This window comes from Struthio camelus, chromosome 3 (assembly GCF_040807025.1).
Source record: "Struthio camelus isolate bStrCam1 chromosome 3, bStrCam1.hap1, whole genome shotgun sequence".
In the NCBI taxonomy this organism is placed as follows: domain Eukaryota; kingdom Metazoa; phylum Chordata; class Aves; order Struthioniformes; family Struthionidae; genus Struthio; species Struthio camelus.
The window spans coordinates 80730466-80756799 of NC_090944.1; the positions used below are offsets into that span (position 1 = coordinate 80730466).

Sequence of the window (26334 nt, forward strand, 5' to 3'; positions counted from 1 at the left end):
GATCTAACTAACCCATTCACCATAGGGACCTCCTTTTTGTCTACAGTGGATTGAAATGGCTTATCTGCCTGCAAGTGTGTCAAGAAGTTACAATTTGTATTATAAAAAAGGAAACCTTAGTGCTTATTTTTTCGTTTTCAGACCCTTGTGTCTGTAGTGAACTCTTTCCATGAGAAGATCACAGCCCTAGAAGAAAAGGCTTCGCAGCTGGAAAAAGTTAGCAATGATGCCAGTAAGGCAACTATAAGCAGATCAATGACAACAGTTTGGCAGCGCTGGACACGGCTCCGGAATGTAGCCCAAGAACAAGAGAAAATTTTGGAAGATGCAGTGCTGGGATGGAAGGGTTTTAATGACAAGGTAACTCTTGGTCTTATTAACTCCTTTTATAACTGTACATGGGTTTTCACTACTTAACACAGCCTGCTACAGACTTTGAGTACAGATTATAACTAAGTCTTATGAAACAAACAAGTCAATTTTTTTATTAATCATTTTTGGTAGAGAAAGCTGAGCATCGTAAGCACAGTAATTTATGTCAGGTCACAAACAACCAGCCATGAAAGACCCTAGTTTAGAACCACTGCTTATACATGTAGAAGAGTAGGCTTGCACTATTCTTCTGTATGTATACATGTGCACTAAATACAGAGCTGTTTTAAGTGAATTGTTTTAAGAGAATTGTCGCGGTTTCTGGTAGTTCTTGAGAAACTTTATTTCCCTTCCCCAAATGGTCCAGTCTAGATTAAATCAATCTCTTTCTTCTGAAGAACACAGTGTTGCTACTTCTAAGTTTGTGCACTGATATCATTGCCTCTCACTGCTTACGGATCCTGTCTTCTTTCCTTATATCCAGCCGGTCTCTTTATCTGGCATTGTCCGCTATTTTATGCCCAGATTGCAGGTTCTTTGGGAATGGGATAATCTTTCGGTTAAATGTGTGACTCATGCCAAACAGGGTCCTGCCCTGGGTTAGAGCTATAGGTCCTATGTCAATAAAAATAATAAATGCTAAAAATGGAAGGAGCCATTAATCACCCAACAAAATACTCCCTTCGCAGGTCCCGGGCTACTCTGAGGACCTAGGGCTAGCTAGCTAGAGTTAGCAGCATTAGGGTGCAGATTTATTTCTGCTACAAAAACTATTGCATCAGCCCTATACCACAACTGTTTTATGGAGTCTAAACATATAGCACTGGGTTTAGTATCTTTTGGTATCTGTTGTATTAATTTCTTTTTTTAGTTTAATCACTGGCAAGACTGCATCTCTTTCCTTAGATTCAGAGAGCCACCATAGCAATAGATCAGCTACAAGGTCGCCTACCAGAAAGTTCAGCAGAAAAGGCATCTAAGACGGAGCTCCTAGAACTCCTGGATTACCACAGCAGTTTTCTTTTGGAGGTGGAGCACCAACTGTCATCTTTGGGCCTGCTCAAACAGCACGCTGTGAGCTTGCTTCAGGATGTGGAAGTGCAGCCTCCTTCTCAGGAAGAGCTACCAGTCATGCAAGAAATTAAAGCAATGCAAGATCGATGCCACAAGTAAGGCAATATTTAAAGAGATTCACTAGAAAAATTGTATCTTACAATTAATTCATTAATTAAAGTTCATTCATTATTTTTATTTTCATTAATAATGGCAATCATACTTAAATATTAGTTAAATTTTAAAGGAGCTTTAATTAATTTGGAAACATAATTTTTCACCATCATTTTTTTTTGCATCAGGCAGGAGTATGTATTTTAGTATATATACTTTCTGTCTTATATTAAAAATAGCAGCTTATGTAAGAGTGTGAACTGCATTAAAGTTATAAGCAATTTTACACGCTTCCATTACATCTCACCGTTAGCAGTGACCCTCTGTCTTTTTCTTTCCTAAGTTTAGATTCATTTATCACTTTGTGCCACTTTGAAGTGTTTCGGTAATGAAAAGTAGTCACCCTGTGAAGTGTGCAGGGGAATTTAGTTTATAGGCAAACAGAACACGTTTTAAAATTTCATCCTGTGCTTATCTGCATGTTTTTTTAAATGTGTTTTAAAGTCTTTCTCTGCCATTTGTAAAGCAGGAAGTTTTCTGGCTAAGGATCAGGTCTCGTATCCATCTCTTACCTGTACCAAGATGCTATTAACGGGATCTCCACAGTGCACAGAGAGAGAGAATGCAAAAACTGTAAACGTGCACCTAGCCTGTGCAAAGTTCACTGTGTGCATGCTTAACTGTTTATAGTAGAATAGCAGTCTCTGTAGAAAATGTATAGATATTAGCACTTTTGTAATTCCACTCTTCACTTGGAACTGATTTCAAAGAAATAGAATCTGAAATTTTCTCATGCTCCTGTAAATACCACATGATTCAGTTTTGAAAGACTATACAAACATAAAACCTCTTTAGATTTTGAAACCTAAGAAACCTATGAAAGTTAGATCCTTGTCAAATAGAGAAGAGCTACAAACTCTAGGCCTGTAGATATTTCATCACGTTATCTTCTGAAAAAATGATTCTGATTTGTTTAAGAGGTCCACATTCTTGAGGAAAGTGTGGAAGTGTGGAGGAAGGTCCCAAGATCAAAGATTATGTTCGAATGGTTGATCCATGCCTTATCCAAGCTATTCTGCCAAGGCAAATCTCATCAGTAGGGGTCGAATTTATCTTACATTACTCTATATTAGATATCTGCATCTGAACTGGTTAATCCTCTCTAGTTAGTGGGGAGAAATAGACAGGTCTGAACTGCAGTTTTTCTGACCTACTATAGAAGTTTCTTTTAGGATAATGATGAATCATCCAAAATCATGCCCTAGAATTGCCTGTTTCTTCCATTAACAATAGGGACAGTCTGTGATCATGAGCTCACAATGTAGATGTCTATGCTGTAAACATTTGCATTTGTTCAGATGAATTGTGCAGTAGATGTCAAATGCATAAAACTGCTAATTAAAAGGGATGTACTGGAGAATGAACATGAGAAACTTAGAATGACTGCTACTTTAGTAGTCTTTTGCAACGCTCCTCCACTTTTTATTACTCTGGATGTGTGGCTATTCATCATTCTCTTTATTTTTCAACAGTTTTTGACAAAGCAATGTTTTTAGAAGCAAATAAGGAAAACATTGAATAATATAATATAATAATGAATACATGAAATTTAGAAATAAAGAGTATTATTCACAAATAATTGTTGTTTTTTTTGTTTCTGAAGTATGCAACAGAAAGTGAAAAAAGGCATGAAGCTAGTGAAACAGGAGCTGAAGGAACGTGAGGCGGTTGAAGCAGAGATTAATACTGTGAAGTCCTGGATCCAGGAAACAAAAGAATATTTGTTAAACCCTGATATGGAAGTGGATACTCAACTTCAGGAGTTGCAAGTATATCAAATTTATTAATTTCCAAAATACAGTGTTTCTAATGTACCTTAATTGTGATTTTCTGAGTATTAATCAGTCCAAAACCACAGCAGATTTAAGTTAGACATGTAAATTAATGGGCCATAATACCTTATTTTAAATGTATTTAAGGTATGTTTAAATATTTTCATTTATGTACATTTACATACCTAGCATACTGTTGATGTTGTAGATGAGCATACACTCATCTAAAACATAGGGGAGCTATAGTATGTGACATTTTTTTTCCATCTCCATCTTCTTGAAAAAAAAACTAAACTAAAATAAACTGCTTTAAATGGATATGCTGAAAACTCAACACTTTCCATATGCGTGCGGTCACACAGGAATACACAACTAGACAGACCCTCCTAAATGAGAATCCAGCCAATCTCAAGATATAATCCCTTTTAAACAACTGATTAAACTGAAATGTTGCATTGTTGCAAACTGTGATCAATGTCTGCTTTTGCTAAGTTTGCACAGATGTAACATTTTTTCCATTGTTCTTTAACAATTCCTTTTTCTGTCATTTAGTCTCTCCTCAATGAAGTAACTGCTCATCGCCAGGCTGTGGAAAAAATGGCTGAACAACAACAGAATAAGTACTTGGGTCTTTATACCATTTTGCCTTCTGAACTCTCTCTTCACTTAGCAGAAGTTGGGCTGGCCCTTGTAACTATACAAGATCAGGTAAAACATAGCGGATAAATGCATCACAAATTTATGGCACTTCTTTAGACTTCAGAACTTAATGAGATGTAATATCCAAGCATGGTCAAATATGACTATGTAGAGTAGTCTTAGTGTCTTCTTTCTTTAACAGAGAAAGTTTAAAGTAAGTTAGTTTCCTGTCAAGAGGAAAGATTTCTGCTTATTGAATTTAATCCTTATTGTTGACAGATTCAAAGCAAAGAGAAAGAAACCCAACAGATCAAAACATTAAATGAGGAGTTTGGTCAGAAAATCCAGGGGATAGCAAATGAACTAAATTCAATTCTTTCCAAACTGAAGAAGAAAACCAATGATATAGCACAAGCTAAACTTGAGCAGAAGGTAAGAAAAGGCTTTCCTTATTTGATTACACCATAAACCCTTCTGACCTGGGACTTTTCTTTTGTATCAAAGATGTATGTGTAGAGTCACATGAGACCTTTTTTAATGTAGTCTGATAGAAGAACAGGCAAAAATAAGGATTGACTGAGATTTTTAGAAATGTGTTCTTTGCATACTGGCCCAAAACTGAGCTTCGGGGGAGCAGCTGGGAGCAAAAGCAAGTCAGATGGCCAAAAGTAAGCTGTTCCCTCTAAATAATGACTCTGATTGCAATTTGAGGAGCCTAAGAGGCTTTCAGACTGCTCCTTGTTTCAGTCTGTACTGAAAATACCTTTCTTTACAGTCCAGCTTTACTTGTGATAAATAGAATTTTGCTTAGCCAGTAGTCTAACTCATATCATTTGGTACAGTAGTAAAGAAAAGTACTGCTGGTGTGGTTAAGGGTAATGTAAAAGCTCTCTTGATTTTTCTTATGGGTTTTCTGGCCTATTAGATGTGTACCACACTCAGAAATGCTTGTGTGTACTGAGGCATGATGGCCAAGTTAGGTTTATTATATGAAGGCAGATTTTTTTACTAGTGAAAGATAAACTTGACCTGGTTACTGTCTTAAAGTAAGCATAGCATACCAAGTAGGAGAAGACTGGGTATGCCTGATACGTCAAAAAGTTAGCAATTTATTTTCATGATTTGCTATAAATATACTCCAAATTTCCATTTTTGCCAGAAACAGACACTGAAATACATCCCATTAAAATTGGTGCATCGCCTTGGCCCTAGTAATTGAGCAGAAACCCAGTGAAATGTGCATTCCCATGTTGCATAGATTAGACCTCCATGTCACTGGAGATTTAGTAAAGTTTTCTCAACTGCATTTATGTCAGTTCTTGGCTGATACTCACGAGACTGAGCTGGCTTTGATCACAGTAGTAAATATTTTTGATATTAACCTTGAAACTATGATTGAGATAAGTGAAATAAAAATTTTTTTAAATCCTTTCCCCACCTTTACAAATTACATACAATCTGCATCATTTATTTCTATAATACAGACATTTATTTATGTCATACTGAAATATGTATGTCTTTGTATTTAAGTGGGTAGATAACAAACGTTCGTTTTCTTATCTGCATGTAGATAGTTGTATCACAAAGTCATGCTACTGTTCATGCAATAATATTCATTTATCATGAACAGCTGGTCATAACTTACACTCTAATGTGTCTCTGCCAGGACAGCCAGGACCTAAAGAGCTTGAAGTGCTGCCTTCACCACAAGAAAATGAAACTGTTATTGAATTCATGATGGGATTATATATGTTTTATTGCAGCCAGAGTAGTGTTAGTTCTGTATCAGTTTTTTTGTCTTGTGATTTAAATTTATATTTCTTAAAAAAAAATGTAAGGAGACTTTAGTGCTTGATGAGGTTTCTTTCTTTTAAATTACAAAACCAGTGAATCATTAACTTAGGTCTAGAAAAAAGGCCAAAAAACTCCAAAAACTCTCGCTCAAGAAATTGTAGCCATTAAATGTGTTATCAGTCTATATCTAATCTTTTAGATTTCTTTTTTCAACTTGTTGTAAGTATAGTAACAAAATTGATTTTAAAATCTGTCTCCATTGAAACAGTCTAGCGTTATCTAGACTGCTCCTGTGTCAAGATTGAGGTGTGAAAATGCAAAATTTTTATAAAACATTAATGAGTAACTAGGCAGTTCTGAGTTGGTAAGGTTATATTTTATTTCAAAAAAAATAACAGAACAAGAAAAATACTCCTTTCAAATAAACAAGAATCCTTATCGTGCAGTGCAAAAGAAAGGTGGCCAAGAACAGTTAACATCACTCTAAAGCGACTTGGTCTTTTGGTATGATAGGGAAAATGTTATCCGTTTCAGCCAGGAAGTCAGAGAAGAAAAAGTAATAGCACACATTTAAGAGATGATCAAACATCCTGCTGCTCTGCCTTCCTGCTTAAACAAGCATTGTTGATTTACAGCCAAAACAAAAAATGGAAAAAACTATGGAGACTTTGGACTGGGTTTAGAAGTTGCAAATCAGAATAGAAATAATCAGCCAGAAAGCTAACACATCCTGGCTCACCGATTTTCTTGTTTTTCTGTCTAGATTCTGGGTGAAGAATTGGACAGCTGCAATATAAAGCTGGTGGAATTAGATGCATCAGTCCAGGATTTTGCGGAGCAGAATGTCCCTCTGGCTAAGCAGCTGGCTAACAGAATAGGGAAACTCACTGCGCTTCACCAGCAGACCGTGCGGCAGGCTGAATACAGAGCAGCCAAGCTCAGTCAGGTACGGTCCCAAATCCTCCTTGTCATTTCCTTTCAGAAGCAGAGGGAGCATGAAAACTTCCATGTCAAGGGGCGTTCCTTGGCGTGTCTGCCTATTCATAGTCAGGGCTTATATCTCAGAGAGGGGCACAGACTGGGGTCGAATAAGTAGGGTGAAGTAACTCTGTTTTTGTGTTACACTGCTTTAGGGTGCTCTTCCATGAAGCATCTGCCTGTTGGTTCCTCTGGTGTCCTGAACAGGTTTCAGACCTGCCTTCCAACAGTGGCATGCCAGGAAATACAGTCTCATTTTGTTTTTCTGGGCCTTTGTCGTATTACTGTTACCTATATCTACAGCTTTATATGAAAAAGGAGTTTGTTTTGCTCTAGTCACGACCTATACAGGATGAATATAATTTGTATATTCCATAGAAAAGCCTAGAAACAATGGCCCTGTAATTCTATGTGTCTTTATGCAACACTAGAGCATTCATAAAGATACTTTCCCTGTTGTTCTCAAGGTTCAAAGTCCCTGAAACCCTTCCTTAAGCATTTTGCTAATTGTTGTTATTCAAAAACAGTCTAGTTAAAAGCAAGAAAAGGGATTTGCTATGGTTCTGCCATCAATAGCGTGATAAATCATGAGTTCTCTTTTCTGCATGCATAAAGAAGCTTCTATGAGGCTTGGAAAATATAATTATTTCATAGCATTCTTTTCAGTTTCAGTTCCCTCTGAAAAATTATTATCAGAAACAGATAGAAAATGGCCATCAAAATAACAGTTCAGTCCAAAGGTGCTTGGTTGAAGGGATTTAACTGCTAGGATTTTTTTATTCAGCACTAAGAAACACACTTCCTATCATAAAAGATGTGCGGTCAAGGCAAACACTGCATACAAATACAGCTCAGGCACCTAGCTCTAGAATTTGATACACCCTTCATATAAAAGATACTCAGGAAAATCAGTGAAGTTACTCTGAGAAAGTGAGAAGAGAATTGGAACTAATAGGTACTTGCTAACTAGAAACCGGATGAATCAGAAAGCAGAGCATTTTTTTTTGTGTTATATTTCAAAAAAAAAAAAATCAGTCTTCTTTCTGAAAAGATGATCGGCTCAGAGAACAAAGCAGATTATAAATAAAAGTGATCTGGGGAATGACATGGCAAGAGACAAATAAACATAAGGAATGACATAAAAAAGACTTCCAGTGAACTACAGGTTGAGAAAGAAGGTATTTGCAGCTCATGTGTGAGGCTCAAATATGTGCAGGAAGTGTATCCTATAGGGATGTGTAGCAGCACCAGTGCACTCTCCCAGTGTGACTGACCTACATTCTTTTGATGACTTTTTTCGCCTGAAATAGATGTGCTTATTTTTTGAAGCAGACGTATTTTAACTTCATAAATACAGAATTAGTTAGACTATATTCAATAATAAGGAAAAGGTATTAAAATGATCCCCAAAATTAAAAATGATAAATGAAATAAAAGTAATTTTGTCATTTTCTGAGAAATGTACAGATTTACATCCTGGATTTAACAAGTGTATCTGTCTTTCATATCCAGGCTACTTCACATTTGGAAGAATACAATGAGATGCTGGAGTTCATACTGAAATGGATTGAGAAAGCAAATATCCTAGTGCACGGTACTATAACATGGAATTCTGCCTCTCAGCTTCGTGATCAGTTTAAGGCCTACCAGGTGATTATATGAGCTTCAAAATTCGAGGAGCAAAGTATAAAAGTGGCTATTTCCTGAACTTATTTCCTATTTTTTTTTGCCCCATTTCCTCAAGGAAAAGAGTCTAAAAAAATAATAGGTTTCTGTGACTGTCTCCCAGGTCTTAAAGATTTGTTTTAAGCAATTGGTTTGAGAACTGAGATAACGATGCATTGTTGACTAAAACTATGTGATTCAAGCTTGATCTCCGTGCTTACCTGGACTCGGACTCATTGGCTTCATAGCAACTTTTGGTTGAGCAGTGTGATTTAACTACATAGCATGATGCTGAGTATCTCCTTGCAGCTAGTACTCGTCTAGAAAAAGGTCACAGTGATTTTTTTTTTTTTCCTGGCACCAGAGGATCCCTGTTCAACAATAGATTATAAATTCTAGTTTGGCCAAACACAGTTTTCAGGATTTTTTTTCCCCCTAAGCAGTTCTGTGGTTTAAGCTAAAATTAGAATAGCTTTTGTTTTCATCTAACATCTTTCTTTCGCACTGTTTCCAGACTGATACTCAATGGGTGAGTTTCTCCTTTCCGGTTGTTTCCTGAACATCCCACATCAGAGTATTTTACTATCCCTGTGATAGTGCAGTTTATTCTGTGTGCATACGTTTATCTGTAAGTTTGGGATCAGTGGAGCAACACGTGGTAATAAGGTTCAAGCTTGCCCAGTGTTTCATGACTGCATAAATCAAATCAAACTGGTAGAAGCTCATGTCTCACTAATGTGAAAATAAAACTTCATGAATTATGTTTGATATATATGTTTATTAATTATGTGTCAGCTGCATTCACTTACATTGGGGCAAGATGCTTTGTCACGCTTTCTTCTGAGTAGGACCCTCCAGGAGATTTATCCTGAGGAATTTATCCTGAGGGGTTGCATTTCTGGTTTTGCTATGGCTTTTCCCTGACTTCAGGAGTTGATAAGCAGGTGGACTTGGCCAGTGCCATCCCACAGAACACTTTGGTAGCCACTTTTTAGGCAGTATTAATGACTATTGTCCCTGCTATCATCTGAGTGCTTTCTGCTGTTTCCTGTTAGGTGCATCACGCTTTCAGATCAAATCATATCTGTAGATTGTGTATATTATAATTTTACAGGCAAGTATGCATAGCAAAACATTAAATGTATTGAGAAATGCAGCTGCCAAAATGCCATGACTTACTCTTTTGTTTCCCTGTCCCTGTAAGATGAAGCACTTAAGCCTATGCTCAGTATTAAGTGTACTGCTTAAGCCTTGCAGGAAATCAGGAGAACTTAATTACATGCTTACAGATGTGTACAAATTGAAGAGTTTGCTGAACAGGAATGCACTTAAAGATGAGCTTAATTTGAACCTCAGCCCAGGCATTTAATTCTATTCCTATCTCTATCTAGACTATGCTTGAAGAGTCCGGAGATATTCACGGTGATCTCGAGGCCATGAGTGAGAGGACTGAATATTTAGCAAGTGTATACTGTACTGAAGGAATGTCTCAGCAAGTGTTGGAACTGGGGCGGCGGACAGAGGAATTACAGCAAGTTATCAAAGTGAGGCTGCCAAACCTCCAAGATGCTGCCAAGGTGTGTGAAAACCTCATTTCTAATGCTGACTGACAGCTAAAGGACAGCTTATGCTAACAGCATCATGTTTCTGTGAATATTAGCCGAGCAGGTTATCTGTGATCTGTAAAAGGCATGATTATGCTGTCTAAAAACAGGTGCCTCGCACTGTTTGAGATACTGTTGGGTATCCTGCCTTGCCTTCAGCTCCAACTCCAGACGAGGACAAGATTTCCATAGGTCCTCTATCATGTCTGCTAGTTATGCCACGGCATGTCTCGGATGGTACTGAGCACTTATGTTCAGATGCTTGAACTGAGCCCAAAATATCTGTGCCAGGGGAAGAATATGGCATTTAGACTGTGCTGTTTCTTTCAGCTTTCTCTTAAAAAGTATCTGTAACCTGCTGTCTATTAATTCCAACCAAATAGACCGGACCAGGATTCCATGCTGTAAGGCCTGCATCTTCAAGTGGGTGCACTGAAAAGGGAGAACATGTTTTTCATGTCACTGACATTTCTATGCAACTCTTCCATATGGGTGTGTTATGAATGTTAATGTCTGTTGTCCCTAAGTAATGCCTGAGGGTAAACTGGGGCAAGACACAGGAAAAAGTAGAAGTAGAAGTGTTTTCAAGATGTTCCTACATTTAGGGCAAGAATTTTACTTTTTTTTTTAATAATTGAGATAGTAATTCAGGAAAAAAAATTGCATATTGGAATGGTATAATTGGTATGATTATGCGGTTTATTCTGTTGTTACCTGCTACAGATACACATTGCTAAATAGGAGAATAATGTGCAAAGGCAACTAAGCAAACGTCCCATCACCAAAAGTTAGGACAATAACAGTTAAGGTTAAGAATGATCCTTTTCCACATTTCTATCTTATCTTACAAGATTTAAAGGTGTAGCAAAAATTCAGCATCTGCAGCAGCCACAGCAGTATAACAGAGAGGTTTGGAACAAAGCTTGACTTTTGATTGCAAAAGCACAAATCTGTAAGCAACAGTTTAAAAGCTGAAGGCTTTTAATTTTTATTATTCATAGAACAAACCAGAGTTTTGCATACAAGTAAGCGTAGTAGAAGTGAAACTGCTGACCTTCCTTTCTCAGGGGAATATTGGAGCAAATAATTGAATAAACTATTTGTAAACCCTCACAAGAAAACCTGGAGATGAATAGAAGGATGAAGATGCAGATGTATGAAGAAAAAGATCATGTCAAAAGAGTCTAATTTAACAAGAAAGTAACAGACTTTGTATATTAATGAACAATAGAAGTCATATACCTTGACTTTAATAATGTTTCATATGTTATTAACAAAGGTGATAAGCTTTGGTGCAAAGCTCATTAGAAAGGTTACTGGTATGTAATTATCCATGGTTCACAGCCCAAATGGAGGGATATATAAGTAGGGTTTTTCAGGGTTCTCTCTTGGGTGTGATATTATTCAATATTTTTATTAATGAATTGGTTGGTGGTTTAGAGACCATGCCTTTGCAATGGTTCAGATAACACAAAATTTACAGGGACTGCCACTGGAGAACAGAATTAAAAATCAAGTGATTTTAGCAAATAGGAGATAACAGCCTGAAAAAAAAATAGGCTGCTGTTCAACAGGAACAAGGGCAAAGTGTTACATTTAGACAGAAACAGCCATCCACATCTGGATGAGGATCTACTGGCCAGAGACACTCTATAGAGAGGACCTGAATTTAGTAATATGCACCGTGGTAAAATGAGTGAACAATGTTGCATTGTTGCAAAAATCCCAGACACTATGCAGAGGATAAATAAAAGGATATGCTTTCAATCTACATGCAGTACTACTTTTGCTCTACCTATTGGTCACTGGCAAGGTTTCAGCTGTGGCCAGCTTTGCACTTGAAGAAAGATATGGATCAAACTGGGGGGAAAAAAGCAGGATAAAGATAACAGAATAAGAGAAAATGAGAAAAAGATACACGTAAAGAGATTATCCTAATATGTGAATTTGTTCTTCATGTCTGTTTTTAGTGGGTTAGTAAGTAGAGGATTTACATTGCAACAAAAGATAGGCTCAGGTTAAACTACCAGGAACAAATTCTACAAAATGAGAATACTGAAACAATGGAATGTAAGATAAGAGGGACTCCACTGCTTGTGGTCTCTTAGAACAGTCTCTAAAGATAAGACAGATAGTTATGTCCTGTCTTATTACAGAAGGGGAAACTAGAGGACATATTAAGGTGATAATTTTAATTTTCCAATGTTTTAAACATTTACTTTTCATTGTTAAAAATTATCAATTAGTTTTATCAGTGTAATAAGGGACACAACTATAAAATCTGAACAGATACATTTATGGTGGTTTTTTTTTTGCTTTTTCATCACCAAATTAAATCCATTATAGGACATGAAGAAATTTGAAATTGAACTGCGAGCCCTGCAGGCTGCTCTGGAGCAAGCCCAAGCCACTCTGACATCTCCAGAACTTGGGCGTTTGAGCTTGAAAGAGCAGCTTTCTCACCGACAGGTAAAAGGGCAAGGCCTCAAAGTTAGCACTTGAGCAGTGTGAGCATATACCAAGAATAATGAATGCTAGTATGACTATTTGTGGTGTTTCTTAAAGAGAATCAGTATATCTGAGTCCAGCCTCAAGTTACTCCCAAGGGAATGACGGGTAGAACGGGAGAAATTACTCCCTCAAAGGGGAATGTTTGAAACATAATCCCTTATGGGTCTATTATTATGTTAATATATTAGTGATAGTCTCAGTTTTCTAAGAATAGTGACTCCAGTCAAACTTTAATCTATTTTAGTATCTTATTAAACTCAATTTATTTTATAATTAATAAAAATATTATATAAACATATATTAGTAAAATTATTTATCTTGTATTTTATTAATAAAATATCCTATTATTGTATAATATATACATATTAATGACAATATAGGCTAGCTCTTATCCAGTGCTTTTCATCAGCAGGTTCTCAAAGGACTTTAAAAAGAAGTCTGGAATGTTATCCCCATTTTGCTGATAGAGATGCAGGGATCTAGTGACTTGCTAGCTCTACCAATAGTCAACTGGAAAGCTAAGAAAAAACTCAGGTTTCTTTAAGCTCAGTCTTTTTTTGTTTAATTGAATTACCTGCATAAAATATTGCTGCTTTCTGTGTTGAACCTGGCCTACTGTAGAGATTTCTTGATTTGTTATTTTCGGTCTCAGTCTCATGACAAGAAAAATAACCCAAGTCAGAGCTTTCTGAGTTTCTTGTGGCAAGGATAATACATAGCCTGAACTGGCCTCGTCTTCCAGTACAAACAAAATATCAAAAGGCCCAGCGTCAGTTCCGTGATAAAGGCATTCTTTCCCAGGAGCATGGGGCCTGTCAGAGGAGAGACCTTGGTATGATGCCTCCGAAGAATAGCTCGTTATATCAAGTCTCTGTTTAGATTATCCACCATATTTCATAAAGGCTCAGAAATAAAGAGCAAATCCTAATTCTCTCATCAGCATGCACTTCAGACCCACTGAGGTACCTTTCTACATACAGTGTTGGAGAAGGGAGACAACTGGGCCCTTCATCCCTTTTTACCACAAGTGTTGTCTGGCCAATTTAACTCGTTTGAACTTAAAACCTTCTTCTCGTGTTCTAAGGCCCTTCTCTTCAACCCTAACTTTTGTGTTTGTTTGTTTGTTTTGTTTTTTCTTCTTCTAACTGTGAATACATTAAACTCCCCAGTTAAGATGAAAAAAAGGCTGATCCAATCTATTCTCCAGTCATTCCATATGAACAGATAGCTTGAACGAACACTGTGAAAAAAATAGAGATTATTAACAGTGGCATCCAGGGTATGATTATTCAAGGGGAAAGAGTTTGGTGTAGCGATATTTTGTTCCATTTGATTGCCTTTTGAATTTCAAATAACGTTTGCAGACACGGTTTACATTTTCAAAGGAAGACTGTGAACACAACAGAATTCATGCGCTGTTTTGAAAGTGTGCTTCTGTGTCTCAGCAGGGAGTTCAACTTGGATTTTAATATTAAAATATGCATGTTCATAAATGACTTCTGCCCAGCTTGGATTTGTGGATTGTTAAGATATTTCCCAAACAAGTTAACAGAAATATCTTCATGCTTAGACACTTAATAACAGGGATTTAGTATGCTTTTTTATGAATTAGTTTTATTCCTGTTATGTAGGCCTTTTGCTTAACCAATACTTTAAGCTAGTGCTTACTTAAGAATATATGAGTAACTCCAGACAGTGTGTGTCCTGATTACATTCCATGCAGCAGCCAGATAATCCAATTCATTGTTTGTTTTAGTGCTTGAACTCATCTTTATTTATCATTTGCTGCATTGAATGTTCTGGGAGTCCTGCAGAACTGACTTACTGTGGCACTGACTTTGTTTCTAGCATCTGTTGTCTGAAATGGAGTCATTAAAGCCAAAGGTTCATGCAGTACAAGTCTGCCAGAGTGCCTTGAGGATTCCTGAAGAAGTGGTCACCAGCCTGCCAATATGTCACAGTGCCCTCAGGCTCCAGGAGGAGGCTAGCCGTCTGCAGCACACAGCCATTCAGCAGTGCAACATAATGCAGGCAAGTGCAACCCTGTCCCATAAATTACTCTGACTAACTTGAACAGTGCCACACAAATTGCAATAAAAACAGAGTTCGTATTTTTATGCATTGCTCTTTTCCGTGTGATATCATTAGGAAGTTTCCCACTAAGTCTCAGTCATTTCTGACTCGGTGTTTTTGGGAGTTTTAACATTCATAATCATACTGTTGGTCAGTTTACTCATCTGACTCTCATTCCAGTTCTTTCCTGTATCTTACTATTAGTCTGTAATGCTGCTGAGATGAACTAGTCAAATAGTTAATACACAATTGTATGCAGGTTAATTTTATATATATAATAAGTTATCATAATTTATTTTACTATATCATTATAAAATCAGCTGGTTATATTAATTGTATAGAAAAATGTTGAGTTAATTAAATAGTTTTCTAGGCTAAAATCATGAATTTTTTCTTTTTTCTTAATTGAAATTTCTATATATTTGCTTTCTGGCTTCTTAGCCATTCACTATATATTAAATTTCCATTTTCAGTCTTTGCGGAAAACAAGAGAATTATTTTTTGTTTGATTGTTGGCTTTTTCTTAATACCTAAATATGTAAGAGGAAGTTTCAAAGACGAATAGAATAAGCTTTTTTTCTTTGGTGATAGAGGAGTAGATAGTGAGCTAAGGTACAACTAGAGAGATTCAAGTTAGACAACAGAAGAGGCTTTCCGTCATTAAGGGTTTTTATGGCACAAGGGAGGATGCAGATGTCATTCACTGAAAGGTTTTAAAACAGCTGGTGAATCTATGATAAATAGAATTGTTACTACACTGGTAGGATGCTGGACTGGATCAATCTTCCGAATCCCCTCCCAGCTATATTTTCGGTGATTCTGTAAAAGTCTAACGTTTCTCATATATTCTTTCCATTTCACAAATGGAGGCTTGGAAGTAAAAAAGCAAACGAAAATTCTCACAGTAAAACTGTGAGAATAGCCAACGCAGTCTTTTGGTGGGTATGTTTGCTGCACATGCTTGTTGGAAACAAAAGTTCCAGCTCTGGATATTTACTGGATATTTAAAAAAATCATTTATATGAGCTGTTTGCTGGAAATAAATACATTAAGCCATTGAGTTCATTGCAGTTCACAATATTTCTGAATGGACTGTCTTTTCCATGGCAGTATTCCACGTTCTGTCCTGTAGTGATCAATTTCATATTTTCTTGTTGCCATCTTTGTATTCCATGCACAATTTTGAAAGCCAGCTAGTGGATTTGTCATTAACAGATGTGACTGTTTTCACTGCAGAGCATTATAGAATCTTAACTTTTACTCCATACTTATAATATGAAGGTGTCACTTCTTTTTAAATAAATGTTCAGGATAAATTATACCAAGCAAACTAAGTCACCCACGGCAAAGTGATTTTTTGGCTTTACAGCTTATTGAATGCGCTCCTCATTGCATTTGCTTTCTTTTTTCCTTTGGAACCTACAAGAAAGCCAAGAATTATTTTTAGAACTTCTAAGGGTGTTGTTCTGTAACATTTCCAGTAAGGTTAATCTTCTCAAATTAAATTAGTTTTCATTATGAAGTAGTAGTCCTGTTAAAGCCTGCTTATGATTTATTTAGTGTTTTCCCTTTGTGTGACTGTGCATCAAACTCACTGCAGTCCTGATTGTATAGCAATAATCATCTCCTGCATTTTCCAGGAAAATTAAAGAGTCATAGAGAAATAAAATAAATCAGATAGATAGATAGATAGTAGGATAATGACAGAACTAAGAATAGAATTCAGTATTCCGAGTTAATCATTAGTCTACCAACTACTAAATACATTGAGAAATTATAAAAATACTGTAAATAAAAGCTTACTCCTAAAATTGTGTTTTCTCCTGTATAATTAATTTTTTCTGCTTTCTCTGCATTTGAAACCAAACTTTCACTACTTTAGTGCTTCAAAAGCAGAAAAGTATGAAAACCAACTGGATCCTCTTCTTCAAATGTGCAAATTTAGCCTCTACATTCTAAATGGAGACAATTAGAAAATGTATTTTACTTTGAAGTTCCAAGTTAAGAGGTGTGCTTGGGGAAAGTAATTTTTAAAAACTCTTGAATTTTAAAATAAGCCAATGTGATATGGCAGTGTTTACATACACTGTATATGAAACTTTCTGATACATTTTTAACCTTTTATAATGTGCCCTTAGAAGATTTAAAACTCATTGGATGTAAGTTTTTTTCCCTTCAGAAGGGAGATCAGTGATACTTGGACTAAGTAAATATTTATTATCATGTAGATACTCTCTTTGTTTTTCTTTAGGAAGCAGTGGTTCAGTATGAGCAGTATGAGCAAGAGATGAAACATTTACAGCAAATGATAGAGAGTGCACATCGTGAGATCCAAGACAAGCCGATAGCAACCAGTAACATCCAGGAACTCCAGGACCAGATTTCACGCCATGAGGTAGGAGAGCCAAAGTGCAACAGCATGGGTTCACTGGCCTGAAACGTTCCTCCTCAGCACGTCTCAGAAGCTTGCTGAGCAGTTTTTCAGACATCTTCCAAGGCTAGCTGAGCAGATGGACTAATACTGTATAGGAAACTCATGCTATTAGTATAGCTCAAATTAATCTTTTCTTTACTCAATTAAACATGTCCCAGTATCTAGGCAATATTATTACAAACTAAAGCAGTACATAACTAAGGGACAGTTAAAAAAGGGGTTTGACAAGGGACTGTCCCAAATGGCAACGCTGAACGTTTAATCAGGTGGTCACTACCAATTTTGTGGTTCATAGATATATCACGAAGTCCTTATTCGTTTCCCTCCCATTAATGTTCTGTTAGAAAACACCAAGGGACCAAATCACAGGACAGCCACGGTAGAGTTGGAGGAAGTCTCTGCAGGGGAGACGTCTCTCCAAAGGCTTCATGTGAAGTCATTCCTGGGCTGAGTTTTTCCCTGTGGCGTTACAGGTCCTGCCCTCAGACTGGTGGATCTCTGGAGCTCCTGTGAGTCAGGATCATATCTGCGGAGCCTCCTCTGCAGTGCTCGTGCTGGAGCACCAGGGCCCGTTTCCCCTTCCCTGAGTGTATTGCTATATTCCTTGGGCTCAAAAACGCATCACTGACGTCTCTCTGTGTATCATTTTTGACGCCAGATGGCACCATTTCTTTACCTTTGAAACAAAATGTTATCTGTCACATTATGTAATAGAACCTAAAAGTCTACCCTCAATATTGTGCTGCTCCTTTTCTGTCTGGTTGTTACAAAAGGTACACAGTGCAAGTGCAGATCAGGTGTCTTAAAAACACTTCTCTTTTTAGTGTTGAATTAAAATGCAAGGATTCTCTTCACAAATGTTCTGCAGTAGCTTACGCAGGTGAGTCGCTTCAGTGATACATGGTAAGGAGGAAGAGATGATGCTGCATAGAGGAAGGAATTAAAAATGGGGCAGCTTGAAGGTGCACTCACATTTGAATGAGTCCTGTAGCTAGTTCTTCTTCTAAACATCTGTAGCAAGACTGCAACTTTATTCTGTTGCACATGATAGGATACCATAGAGTGACCAGGTTTCCTACTTGCAAGCTTCCCACATTTAGGGATTAATTTCCCTCAGACAACATGTAGTTTTCTATCAGAAAAAAATATTACATGGGATTTGGTGAAGAAAGCATGAATTGCATATGATAGTAAGTAGTATAAAATTAATCTTCCATTTTCTATTTGAAAATATTGAGTGTTTAAAGACTCAGATATCCATAGTTTTGGCCCATATTTTGTTTGCGGAATACTTGTGGAAAAGTGCACAAAGGGGATATACTGGACCCTATACTGTTATACCTTGTAAAAGCAAGTCTGCCAAGATACTTGTTATGTGTGTTCTAAATTTAAGAAAAGATCAATTACCAGATTCCCTGTTGAAGCCTGCATGAACAAGAACTTCAAGGGATATATGTAGTACCTACGCTTAGAATGAAAATAGGAGGAAGAAAGCAGAAGGCAAGTACACTGATTAGGCTTGTAGTACCTCACCTGTATGCAACAGTACTTACGCTCTGGAGCCCTGTTTACAAAAGCCTATTTCTTTGCACTTTCATATGAGAAGGTGGCCAAATGTCTCCATGCTTCTGTATGATTTTAATGGACATACGCTAGCTTGCAGGATAGCCGGTGTCTCTTCAGTCATAGAGTGTATAGACACCAGTGTGTTGTCAGCTTAAATTACTTTGTAACATGTTTTATTTTTACCCAGCCACACATTTTTTGCCTTTTTTTCCCCTTTTGTTTGTTTTCAGATGAGAGAGGAATGTTAGATATTCAGTGTATTGGGTATTAACTCCACAAATATTATTGGATCTCAGTAGCATTGATGGAGTTAAGTGATTATGTTGAATGATAACTGATTTCCCACTTAGCCCATGAGATGTATCATTCATTGAGCAGTAGTGAATGACTCTTGCACCAGCTGTTGCTTTTTTTCTTTGAAAACTAGCATTTGGGGAAAAAATAAAGCAGAAATAAAAATAAGGAATACGTATTTGAATGAATAGTCACTGATTTAGCAGGGATGCTTCTACAAATACTGTTTTCACTTCATAGATCAATAATCTGTCATGTTACTGAGTCTCCAGGAGGACCGAAACAATAGCTATGGCAGAAATGTGAAAGTCTCCCACTGATACCTTTAAAATATATGAATTTGTTGCTTTGAAACGGGACCCTGAACTAAGCAGCAGTATAGGCTATAAGAGAATAAAAACCAGTTTCTAAAACTATTTCTTTCTTTCTTTCTATTCTGACTAAACTTAAATTGATGATGGTGTTTCTCCATGCAGATAGACCATTGCATAATCATAAGAAAACAGTATTTTTAAATATATTCTGCTTTGGGCCAAATTTCCCCACTGTTTTTAAAGAAGGGGCAGTACTGCGTCCAGTTCAGCTTTTAACTCGGAAGACTTACACAAAACTAAAATAAAATATAAAGATAAAAATAGCTATCCGAACACCAGCAAAGAGTGATCTAGTCTGCATTTAATCTTGTTGTGTGAGTTATTGTCCTTATTACATTTGGTCTTGTTAGACCGCTGTGAGTTATTGTTTGAACTATTCATTGTATTCTGTCCATGAGAGCTGAACGGTGCATTTTTCACAGTTCTGGTAATCACATGACCTCATTTTCATGGCATGCACCATCTGGGAGAGTTTCATCTTTCTTAGATAAATGGAAAAAGACCAAAAAAAAGAAAGAAAAAAAGAGAAAGAGCTGGAGACATTTCCCTTTGCTGTAATTTGAAGCTTATAGAATTTGTGTTAAGTTCAGACTTGAATACAAGTGTGAAATATTCTTCTCTTCTGTGAAATCATACAGAGGCTTTCACAGCACTTTTCCGGTTTCACTTCAAAGCTCTCTGCTTTGTGGTTTCACTGTGCAGTGAGGTGCAGCCTGACTTGTTCCTTCCACAGTCAACATCCTGCTTTTCAGCTAGCGCTGCTGCTTGTGTAGGGTTTCTGAGACACAGCGCTATGATTTTATTGGCTGGTCTTGGAGGAGAGAGCTTGCCTTCTCCACGGAAGCTGAAATGCCGCTAGTCCGATGGCCTTTATTTGCTGTCTCTGCATCAGGCAAAAAAAATGTTTCCTCAGGAGCTGGCACAGAAGATCAAAGGATACCAGGAGCAAATTGCTTCTTTGAATTCGAAGTGCAAGATGCTAACAATGAAAGCAAAGCATGCCACTATGCTGCTGACGGTAACAGAAGTGGAAGGGCTTTCAGAAGGAATGGAGGAGCTCGATTCAGAACTCCTCCGCACACACCCTGCTCACCCCTCAGTAGTCATGGTAAGCACTAAATTGCTCTCAGTAGTGTTTATCTGAGCTGCTTTCTTTTGCGTCATTGCAACACTCCTGTGTAGTGAGTTGCCACAGCTCACATTTATATATTGCTTTTGAAATGGCTGGAGTGTGGCAAACTGAACGAGCTACAGCTTCCTCTTACTGTATTTTGCTTTATATGGGTTTTGAAGGCTCATTGGTATAGGATGAAGTTATTTAACAGACAACTATTCATGGAAGTTGTCTGTAATGAGATGCAAATGTAATGCTTTTTCTTAGATGTCAGCACATATGCTGATGTTATCTGCTTCCCCCCCTCCCCCCCCCCCAGATACAGCAGAGCAAACACTGAGAAACTACTGAATGGCAGGAATAAGAGAAAAACAAAATAAATATACTGCAACGTATCATGAAATAATATAGGGTTTACAGACCATATTTTTAAAGCTTTTTTATTAAAAGTTGATGTGATAGTTGAAAATATGCTGTATGTGGGAATGAAAGCTGAATAAGTACTGATATAGGCCTCATGCTTGATTTATTCTGGCTTTGCTTATTTTTAATTGGGTCTTATTACAAACATACTGCTGATGTCATTGGGATTTTTGCCTGAATGAAAGGGAGTGACGATTTCAGGATTTATCACTGCATAACAGCATTGGAGAAGCAAAAAGTTTATGCTACTATTGGATGATGTATTTCTTTATATTTCAAGACTGTTCCTTGTGTTCTAACCATGCCTGGACACTGAGGCCAATACTGCATTATTCTGTAGCTCTCCATAGTATTTCCACGTGCAGAACTGATTGTACCAGGTGACATTTAGGCAAACTCCAACTTGTTATTATTGAGTTGCTGGCTATCTATTTTCTTTTTAATTCCTTAGGGGACAGGAGAGTACCAGCATGTTCATACTGACGTATGATAAGTAAATATGACTATTAATTCATCAGGTTTTTAAGCAGTTAAATATAAGAGCATGAAGAATGACTAAATAATATCATGTGGCCATGTGTTAAATTTTTAGTTTGATCTCAGACTAGTCTAAGTCCAACCTAAGCTGAGGTAACTGACTGATCTTCTTCCTGTGCTCTGGTGTTGCTTTTCCTGTGGCAGATGACTGCTGGTCGCTGTCACACACTGCTCTCCCCTGTCACTGAGGAGTCTGGGGAGGAGGGAACCAACAGTGAGATTTCTTCTCCACCTGCCTGTCGCTCTCCTTCACCCGTGGCTAATACAGATGCTTCTGTTAACCAGGTACCTTCCTCTTGGCATTCATTCAGCTTTTATCTCAGAGACATGCATGGTTCCATTCCATATGGGGTTTATTCCATCCTTTGAAATATTTGTCTACAGCTCCAAGGAACTGAGGCTCAAGCCCTAGCCTAACTGAACCCTCAGGTTCTAGTTCAGAATGAATACAAATATTGGCTAATGAGTCTAGAATGTATGAATTTGGCCTTACAAAAAACTATTCACTATTTTTTAAAAAATGTATAGTAACCATTACAAAAGTCTTCCATGTCACTACTCTTTTCTATTTATAGTCTAATTTTCATTTTCATAGTAATACCCAGTGGCATCCTGCATCCTGAGAGAAAAGGCAATTTTCTGTTCTCCATAACAAAACACTGCATTATGTCTATGTGCATGTATCTTATGGTATCGTTGTCATTGTAGCATTGGAGCCACAGTATGATCTCTTCCACTTAATACCATTTCAAGTATTAACTTTCATGTGTTGTTCAGGAGCAGTGTTCATTCTTTACTTTCAGTGATATTCTAAGTGGTAATGAGACAGATCAGGGGAATCACTTAGGCTACTTTTTAAGTCAAAACTGAGAACTCTGGCACTTCTAGTAGAAACAAGTGTACTTCAGCATTGATTAAGATGTGAGCAATGAACCAGCACTGTGAGCATCAAGCACATAAAGGGACACATACAATGCTGAGCTGAAGTTTAGAAATTAGCCTTACGAGCAGTCACCACTTCACTGAGTTCACAATGTTGTGGGATTTGGATTGTTTGTTTATTTGTTTTTGCATTTGTGTCTGTTTCCAAAATTGTCCTGTCATTTCAGATAGTGAGAGATTTCCCAGTAAAGTTTACTTGCAGTAGAAGGGCAGCTGCATAGTTCAGCACAAAAATCCTATGACAATGTTAATAAGTGAAAGAGTTAAAAGGAACAAGAATAACTTGCTTCCTAATAAACAAATCCAGTGTAGGGTCAGTTCATTAAATTTCTCTGAGAATGAAAAATCAGGTTGTTAACTCCAGTAACTCAAATAATTTAAGGAAAATCGAATGAAGATGCTGTTGCACCATAAGCTGATATCAGAACGTAAGTTTTAGAACCTCTAATATACAACCCATCAACAAAAAGATGATGTCTTTCATTTAGATATCTTTGAAAGAAAGAAGATTGCTAATGTTGCAGTTAAAAAGCTAAAACCCTGACAAATAAAAGTTTCTTCAGTGTGGTTAGTGTTGAAATGAGCTGCACTTACTAAACAATAAGCAGAAGAACATTCCATAATCAAGTGGTTTACTTACAAAATGCTTAGGTTCCCATTCATACCAGATTAAACCTAAAGAAACTTTGACACTGCCAGTGCTGATCATGATGAATGTCCAACTACAGCTCAGGAAAGAAGTTTTGTAAATAATTCTAGACAACAGCGAATTAAGGAGTTTAAATGTAAGTAAAAATATTTTATATTCAATAAAAAAAACTCAGCAAAACTAGTTTGGAAACACTTTTAGAGCAAAGCAGAAAGTGCTAAGACAAGTAACTTCTTACAGGAATATCACCTGCCACATACCAGAAAAATATGTGAGCAGGAACTCTAGGGAGTAAAGAATTACTTAAATCTAGTCTTAAAAAAAAAAAAAAAGCTCATACACAGTAACTCCATTTTTTTCTTTCTAGACAGATGTCAAAGTGGAGATATTTCAGATGTGAGCTCGCAAAGAGATTGGTATCTTTCCGCATTTAATCAGTAAACATGGTTGCTGCTTCTCCTTCCTTTTGGGATGGATTTGAAGGGGCTTGTGGAGAGACAGCCTGGTAACAAGCTACTTACTTGAATAACTGTGGCTAAAGGCTAGCATTGACTGGTAGTCTTACAGAGGTGATGTTAGGGAGAAGGAACGTGGAAGAAGGAGCGCTTTTGTGTGTGCTAATCCATTACAGGCTGTTCTTACAGAAATAAATAGCCATCCTAGTCAATTCAGTATGGGGAAGTAGTTGTCTTCCAGAGAAAAACATGTTTAGCACATTTCAGAGAATCTGTACAAGTTCTCAGGGCAAATTATATAGATCCATCTTAGGGATGTTTTGGGGGGTTCATCTGTTGGTTTTTAAGGCTGTTTCAGTTTCATCCCTATCAGTCTCTGTATAGTCTTCCATCAGGATTTCTTAGCATTTCCCAGTGGTAAAATGTAGCTAGTCTGAGTTCAGACATCTATGCACTACGGGAACACTGCTAGCAGCTATTGCAGTTGGCACCTGTTTTATGTTTTCATTAGCTGCTAGCAATGTTCCCGTTGTGCATAGATGTCTGAACTGATTATACATATTGAAGTATATTAAAACAAGACCATTGAAACAAGAGCAAAAAAAGTGACAAATCTAGCAGTTATAAAGAAACAGTTGCCTAGATTGTTTGTTTCTTTTTGCCTTTCCATTATACCACTTGCTCACTACATCCAGCAGGTACTGAAACAAGTAAATATTCCAAGCTTCCTCTGAAGTAAATGAAAATAGGGGAAATGGGGGATGTTTTTGTCTCCACAAAAGGCACATGGCATATCACAGAAGGAGTCTCTAATGTTGTGTTTGCATGCTATTTTCAAAAAGAAACCTTTTTCTGAATTAATACTTTGTATCTTGTGATATGAATGCAAAATATTTATTATATCAGCTCTTCAGCTGGGCTGCAGTACTGGATGAGAATCCCCTGGCACTAAAATTTCTCACACTTACCCAGAGATACACTTAATTACAATTTAGCACACTTTTTAAAGAGCTATTTTGTAGATATATAATGCAGAGCAATTTCCCAGGGAGAACTGAGAAAGCTGCAGTGTTGGCACAAAGCCTTGGAGGCCACAGCTGATCTCGTGTTTCAATACTGGGTCACTGTTAAATGTCTGTCTGCCTGTACGCAGCATACTTAGAAATCATTCTTTCTCCTTCCCTTATGAAAACACATCTAGGCCACAGCAGCCCTTCTTAGACATCTTTTGAAATCTAAATACATCTTAACAGCAAAGCTAGAGTACTGCTCATTGGCTGATTTTTGTAAGAGGAAAAGAGGGAATGAGACTTTGGGGCCTGTGTAGAGGGAACAAAACAGTTATGGTTAAGAACATGTGGATTCACACTATTGGCATGAAATCCCTGCTGAAAAGGTATTACCTTAAGTTTTCTCATTCACTGCCAAGCTGGGTACTCCAAAAAGTAGTTGAAAAGACAGGTAGTTGGGAGAATGGTTGAAAGGAGAGGAGGGGAGTGTTGCTTTCGCCTCTCTCTAAGAGCAAGCCCTTTACTCTAGAAACTGCAATTAAGGAGTCTCAGAAGCACAGTTTTTCTTTTGGCCTTGAGAGGGGACTAGCTGAGGGATGGGTACTAGGTGTAGACTAGGAAAACTGAGAAGTTGCCCGCACCAGTGCGGTTTTCCACCATGACCTGGAAAGGTAGAGTCAAAAGTCCTGAAGCTGCTGTCCTGAATATGTGGTAAGCTGTTACCAAACTGTTATTGGTTCCTGAACATCATAAGCACTTTCATATTTTAATGTTTAAGTTTCCTGAGAATTGCCTTTGAAGAAGTACCTAATTTGATAGATTTGGACAGCTTGATGCGTGCCGTCCATTCTGGGGTTTTCTGTTTCTCCAGAGAAACTGACTTTTCCAGGCATTTTCAGTAAAGATGGGTGACTGACCTGTTTGCAAAATACACTGCTGGCTACCATCTTGCTTTAAAAATATCAGTGGTGGACTGTAAGTAGCACCTTAATCATTAAAATGTTCATACAGGAAGCAGATAACCTGAACTCAAGTCTCTTCACTCTCTGGGGGAAGTTAAAAGTTGTATCTGTCCAGCCAGTGAGTAATAGGCTATTTTCTGGGACAGATATGTGTTCTTTATTCCTTCCTGATAAAGCTGAATCAAATAGCGGAATTCAGAGGATTTGGTTAGAAAGAGATGACAAAAACATGTCTGTGATCAGTGATTACTGGCCGGGTTTCTACACTCTTTTGCCAGAGCTGTTTGGTTTTTCTTCACTTATGGTATTACCTAGCCTATGGAAATAATGCTGGGAAATAAAGGTTCTGCTTCAAATTAGGATCCTAATTCCACTGCAGGCTCTGGTATCTCAAAACTAGTCATGTTGAGTATCTAACTTTTAAACACCTATACACACACACTCACATATATATAGATATTTGTAATTAAAATGTTTTGAGTGTTTAATGTGGATAAATGTCCACAGGGCTCTGAGAGTACAGTTTAGAAATACAATAAAATTTAGCTTAATTCAGGGAATCTCAGTGTTGGAGTGGGGGTGGGGTTCCTTTTCTTTCCCTGTCTGTTCTCTAACCAGTTATTCAAGCAAACATTGAACCCTTTGTTTCAGATTCAAAAATGAATTGTTCCTGCAATCGAGTTTTCCAAATTTCAGCTACAGTCTTATAAGCTGAAAAAGAGCAAAGTGTCTTTTACAGGTAGTCTAAACTCCCATGTGTTAAAGAAGGAAGCTGCATCAGTATTCCAATACAATAAAATGAATTCTTGCAAAATTAATAGGACTAACTCATTTTACCAAAAACATCTTTTGGCAACAGTGAACTGTTGTCTTCTTTGGATCCCACTCATTCCTTAGGTCTTTGTTTATTAGTTCATACTCTTCTGTACAATTTTCAAA

General features: G+C 37.3%; 1 protein-coding gene across 8 annotated transcripts in view; it reads left to right on the forward strand.

The window, feature by feature from the left end:
• Positions 1-26334, forward strand: part of SYNE1 (spectrin repeat containing nuclear envelope protein 1) — a 324712-nt gene that overhangs the window by 202015 nt on the left and 96363 nt on the right. For all 8 annotated transcript variants that reach the window (XM_068938684.1, XM_068938685.1, XM_068938687.1 and 5 more), the window contains 13 exons: positions 142-360; positions 1279-1541; positions 3203-3368; positions 3924-4079; positions 4290-4442; positions 6568-6750; positions 8295-8432; positions 9839-10024; positions 12398-12520; positions 14411-14597; positions 16891-17030; positions 20217-20411; positions 21522-21662. In XM_068938684.1, coding sequence (XP_068794785.1) covers positions 142-360; positions 1279-1541; positions 3203-3368; positions 3924-4079; positions 4290-4442; positions 6568-6750; positions 8295-8432; positions 9839-10024; positions 12398-12520; positions 14411-14597; positions 16891-17030; positions 20217-20411; positions 21522-21662 — 2250 coding nt within the window. The remainder of the gene's footprint in view (positions 1-141; positions 361-1278; positions 1542-3202; positions 3369-3923; positions 4080-4289; positions 4443-6567; positions 6751-8294; positions 8433-9838; positions 10025-12397; positions 12521-14410; positions 14598-16890; positions 17031-20216; positions 20412-21521; positions 21663-26334) is intronic.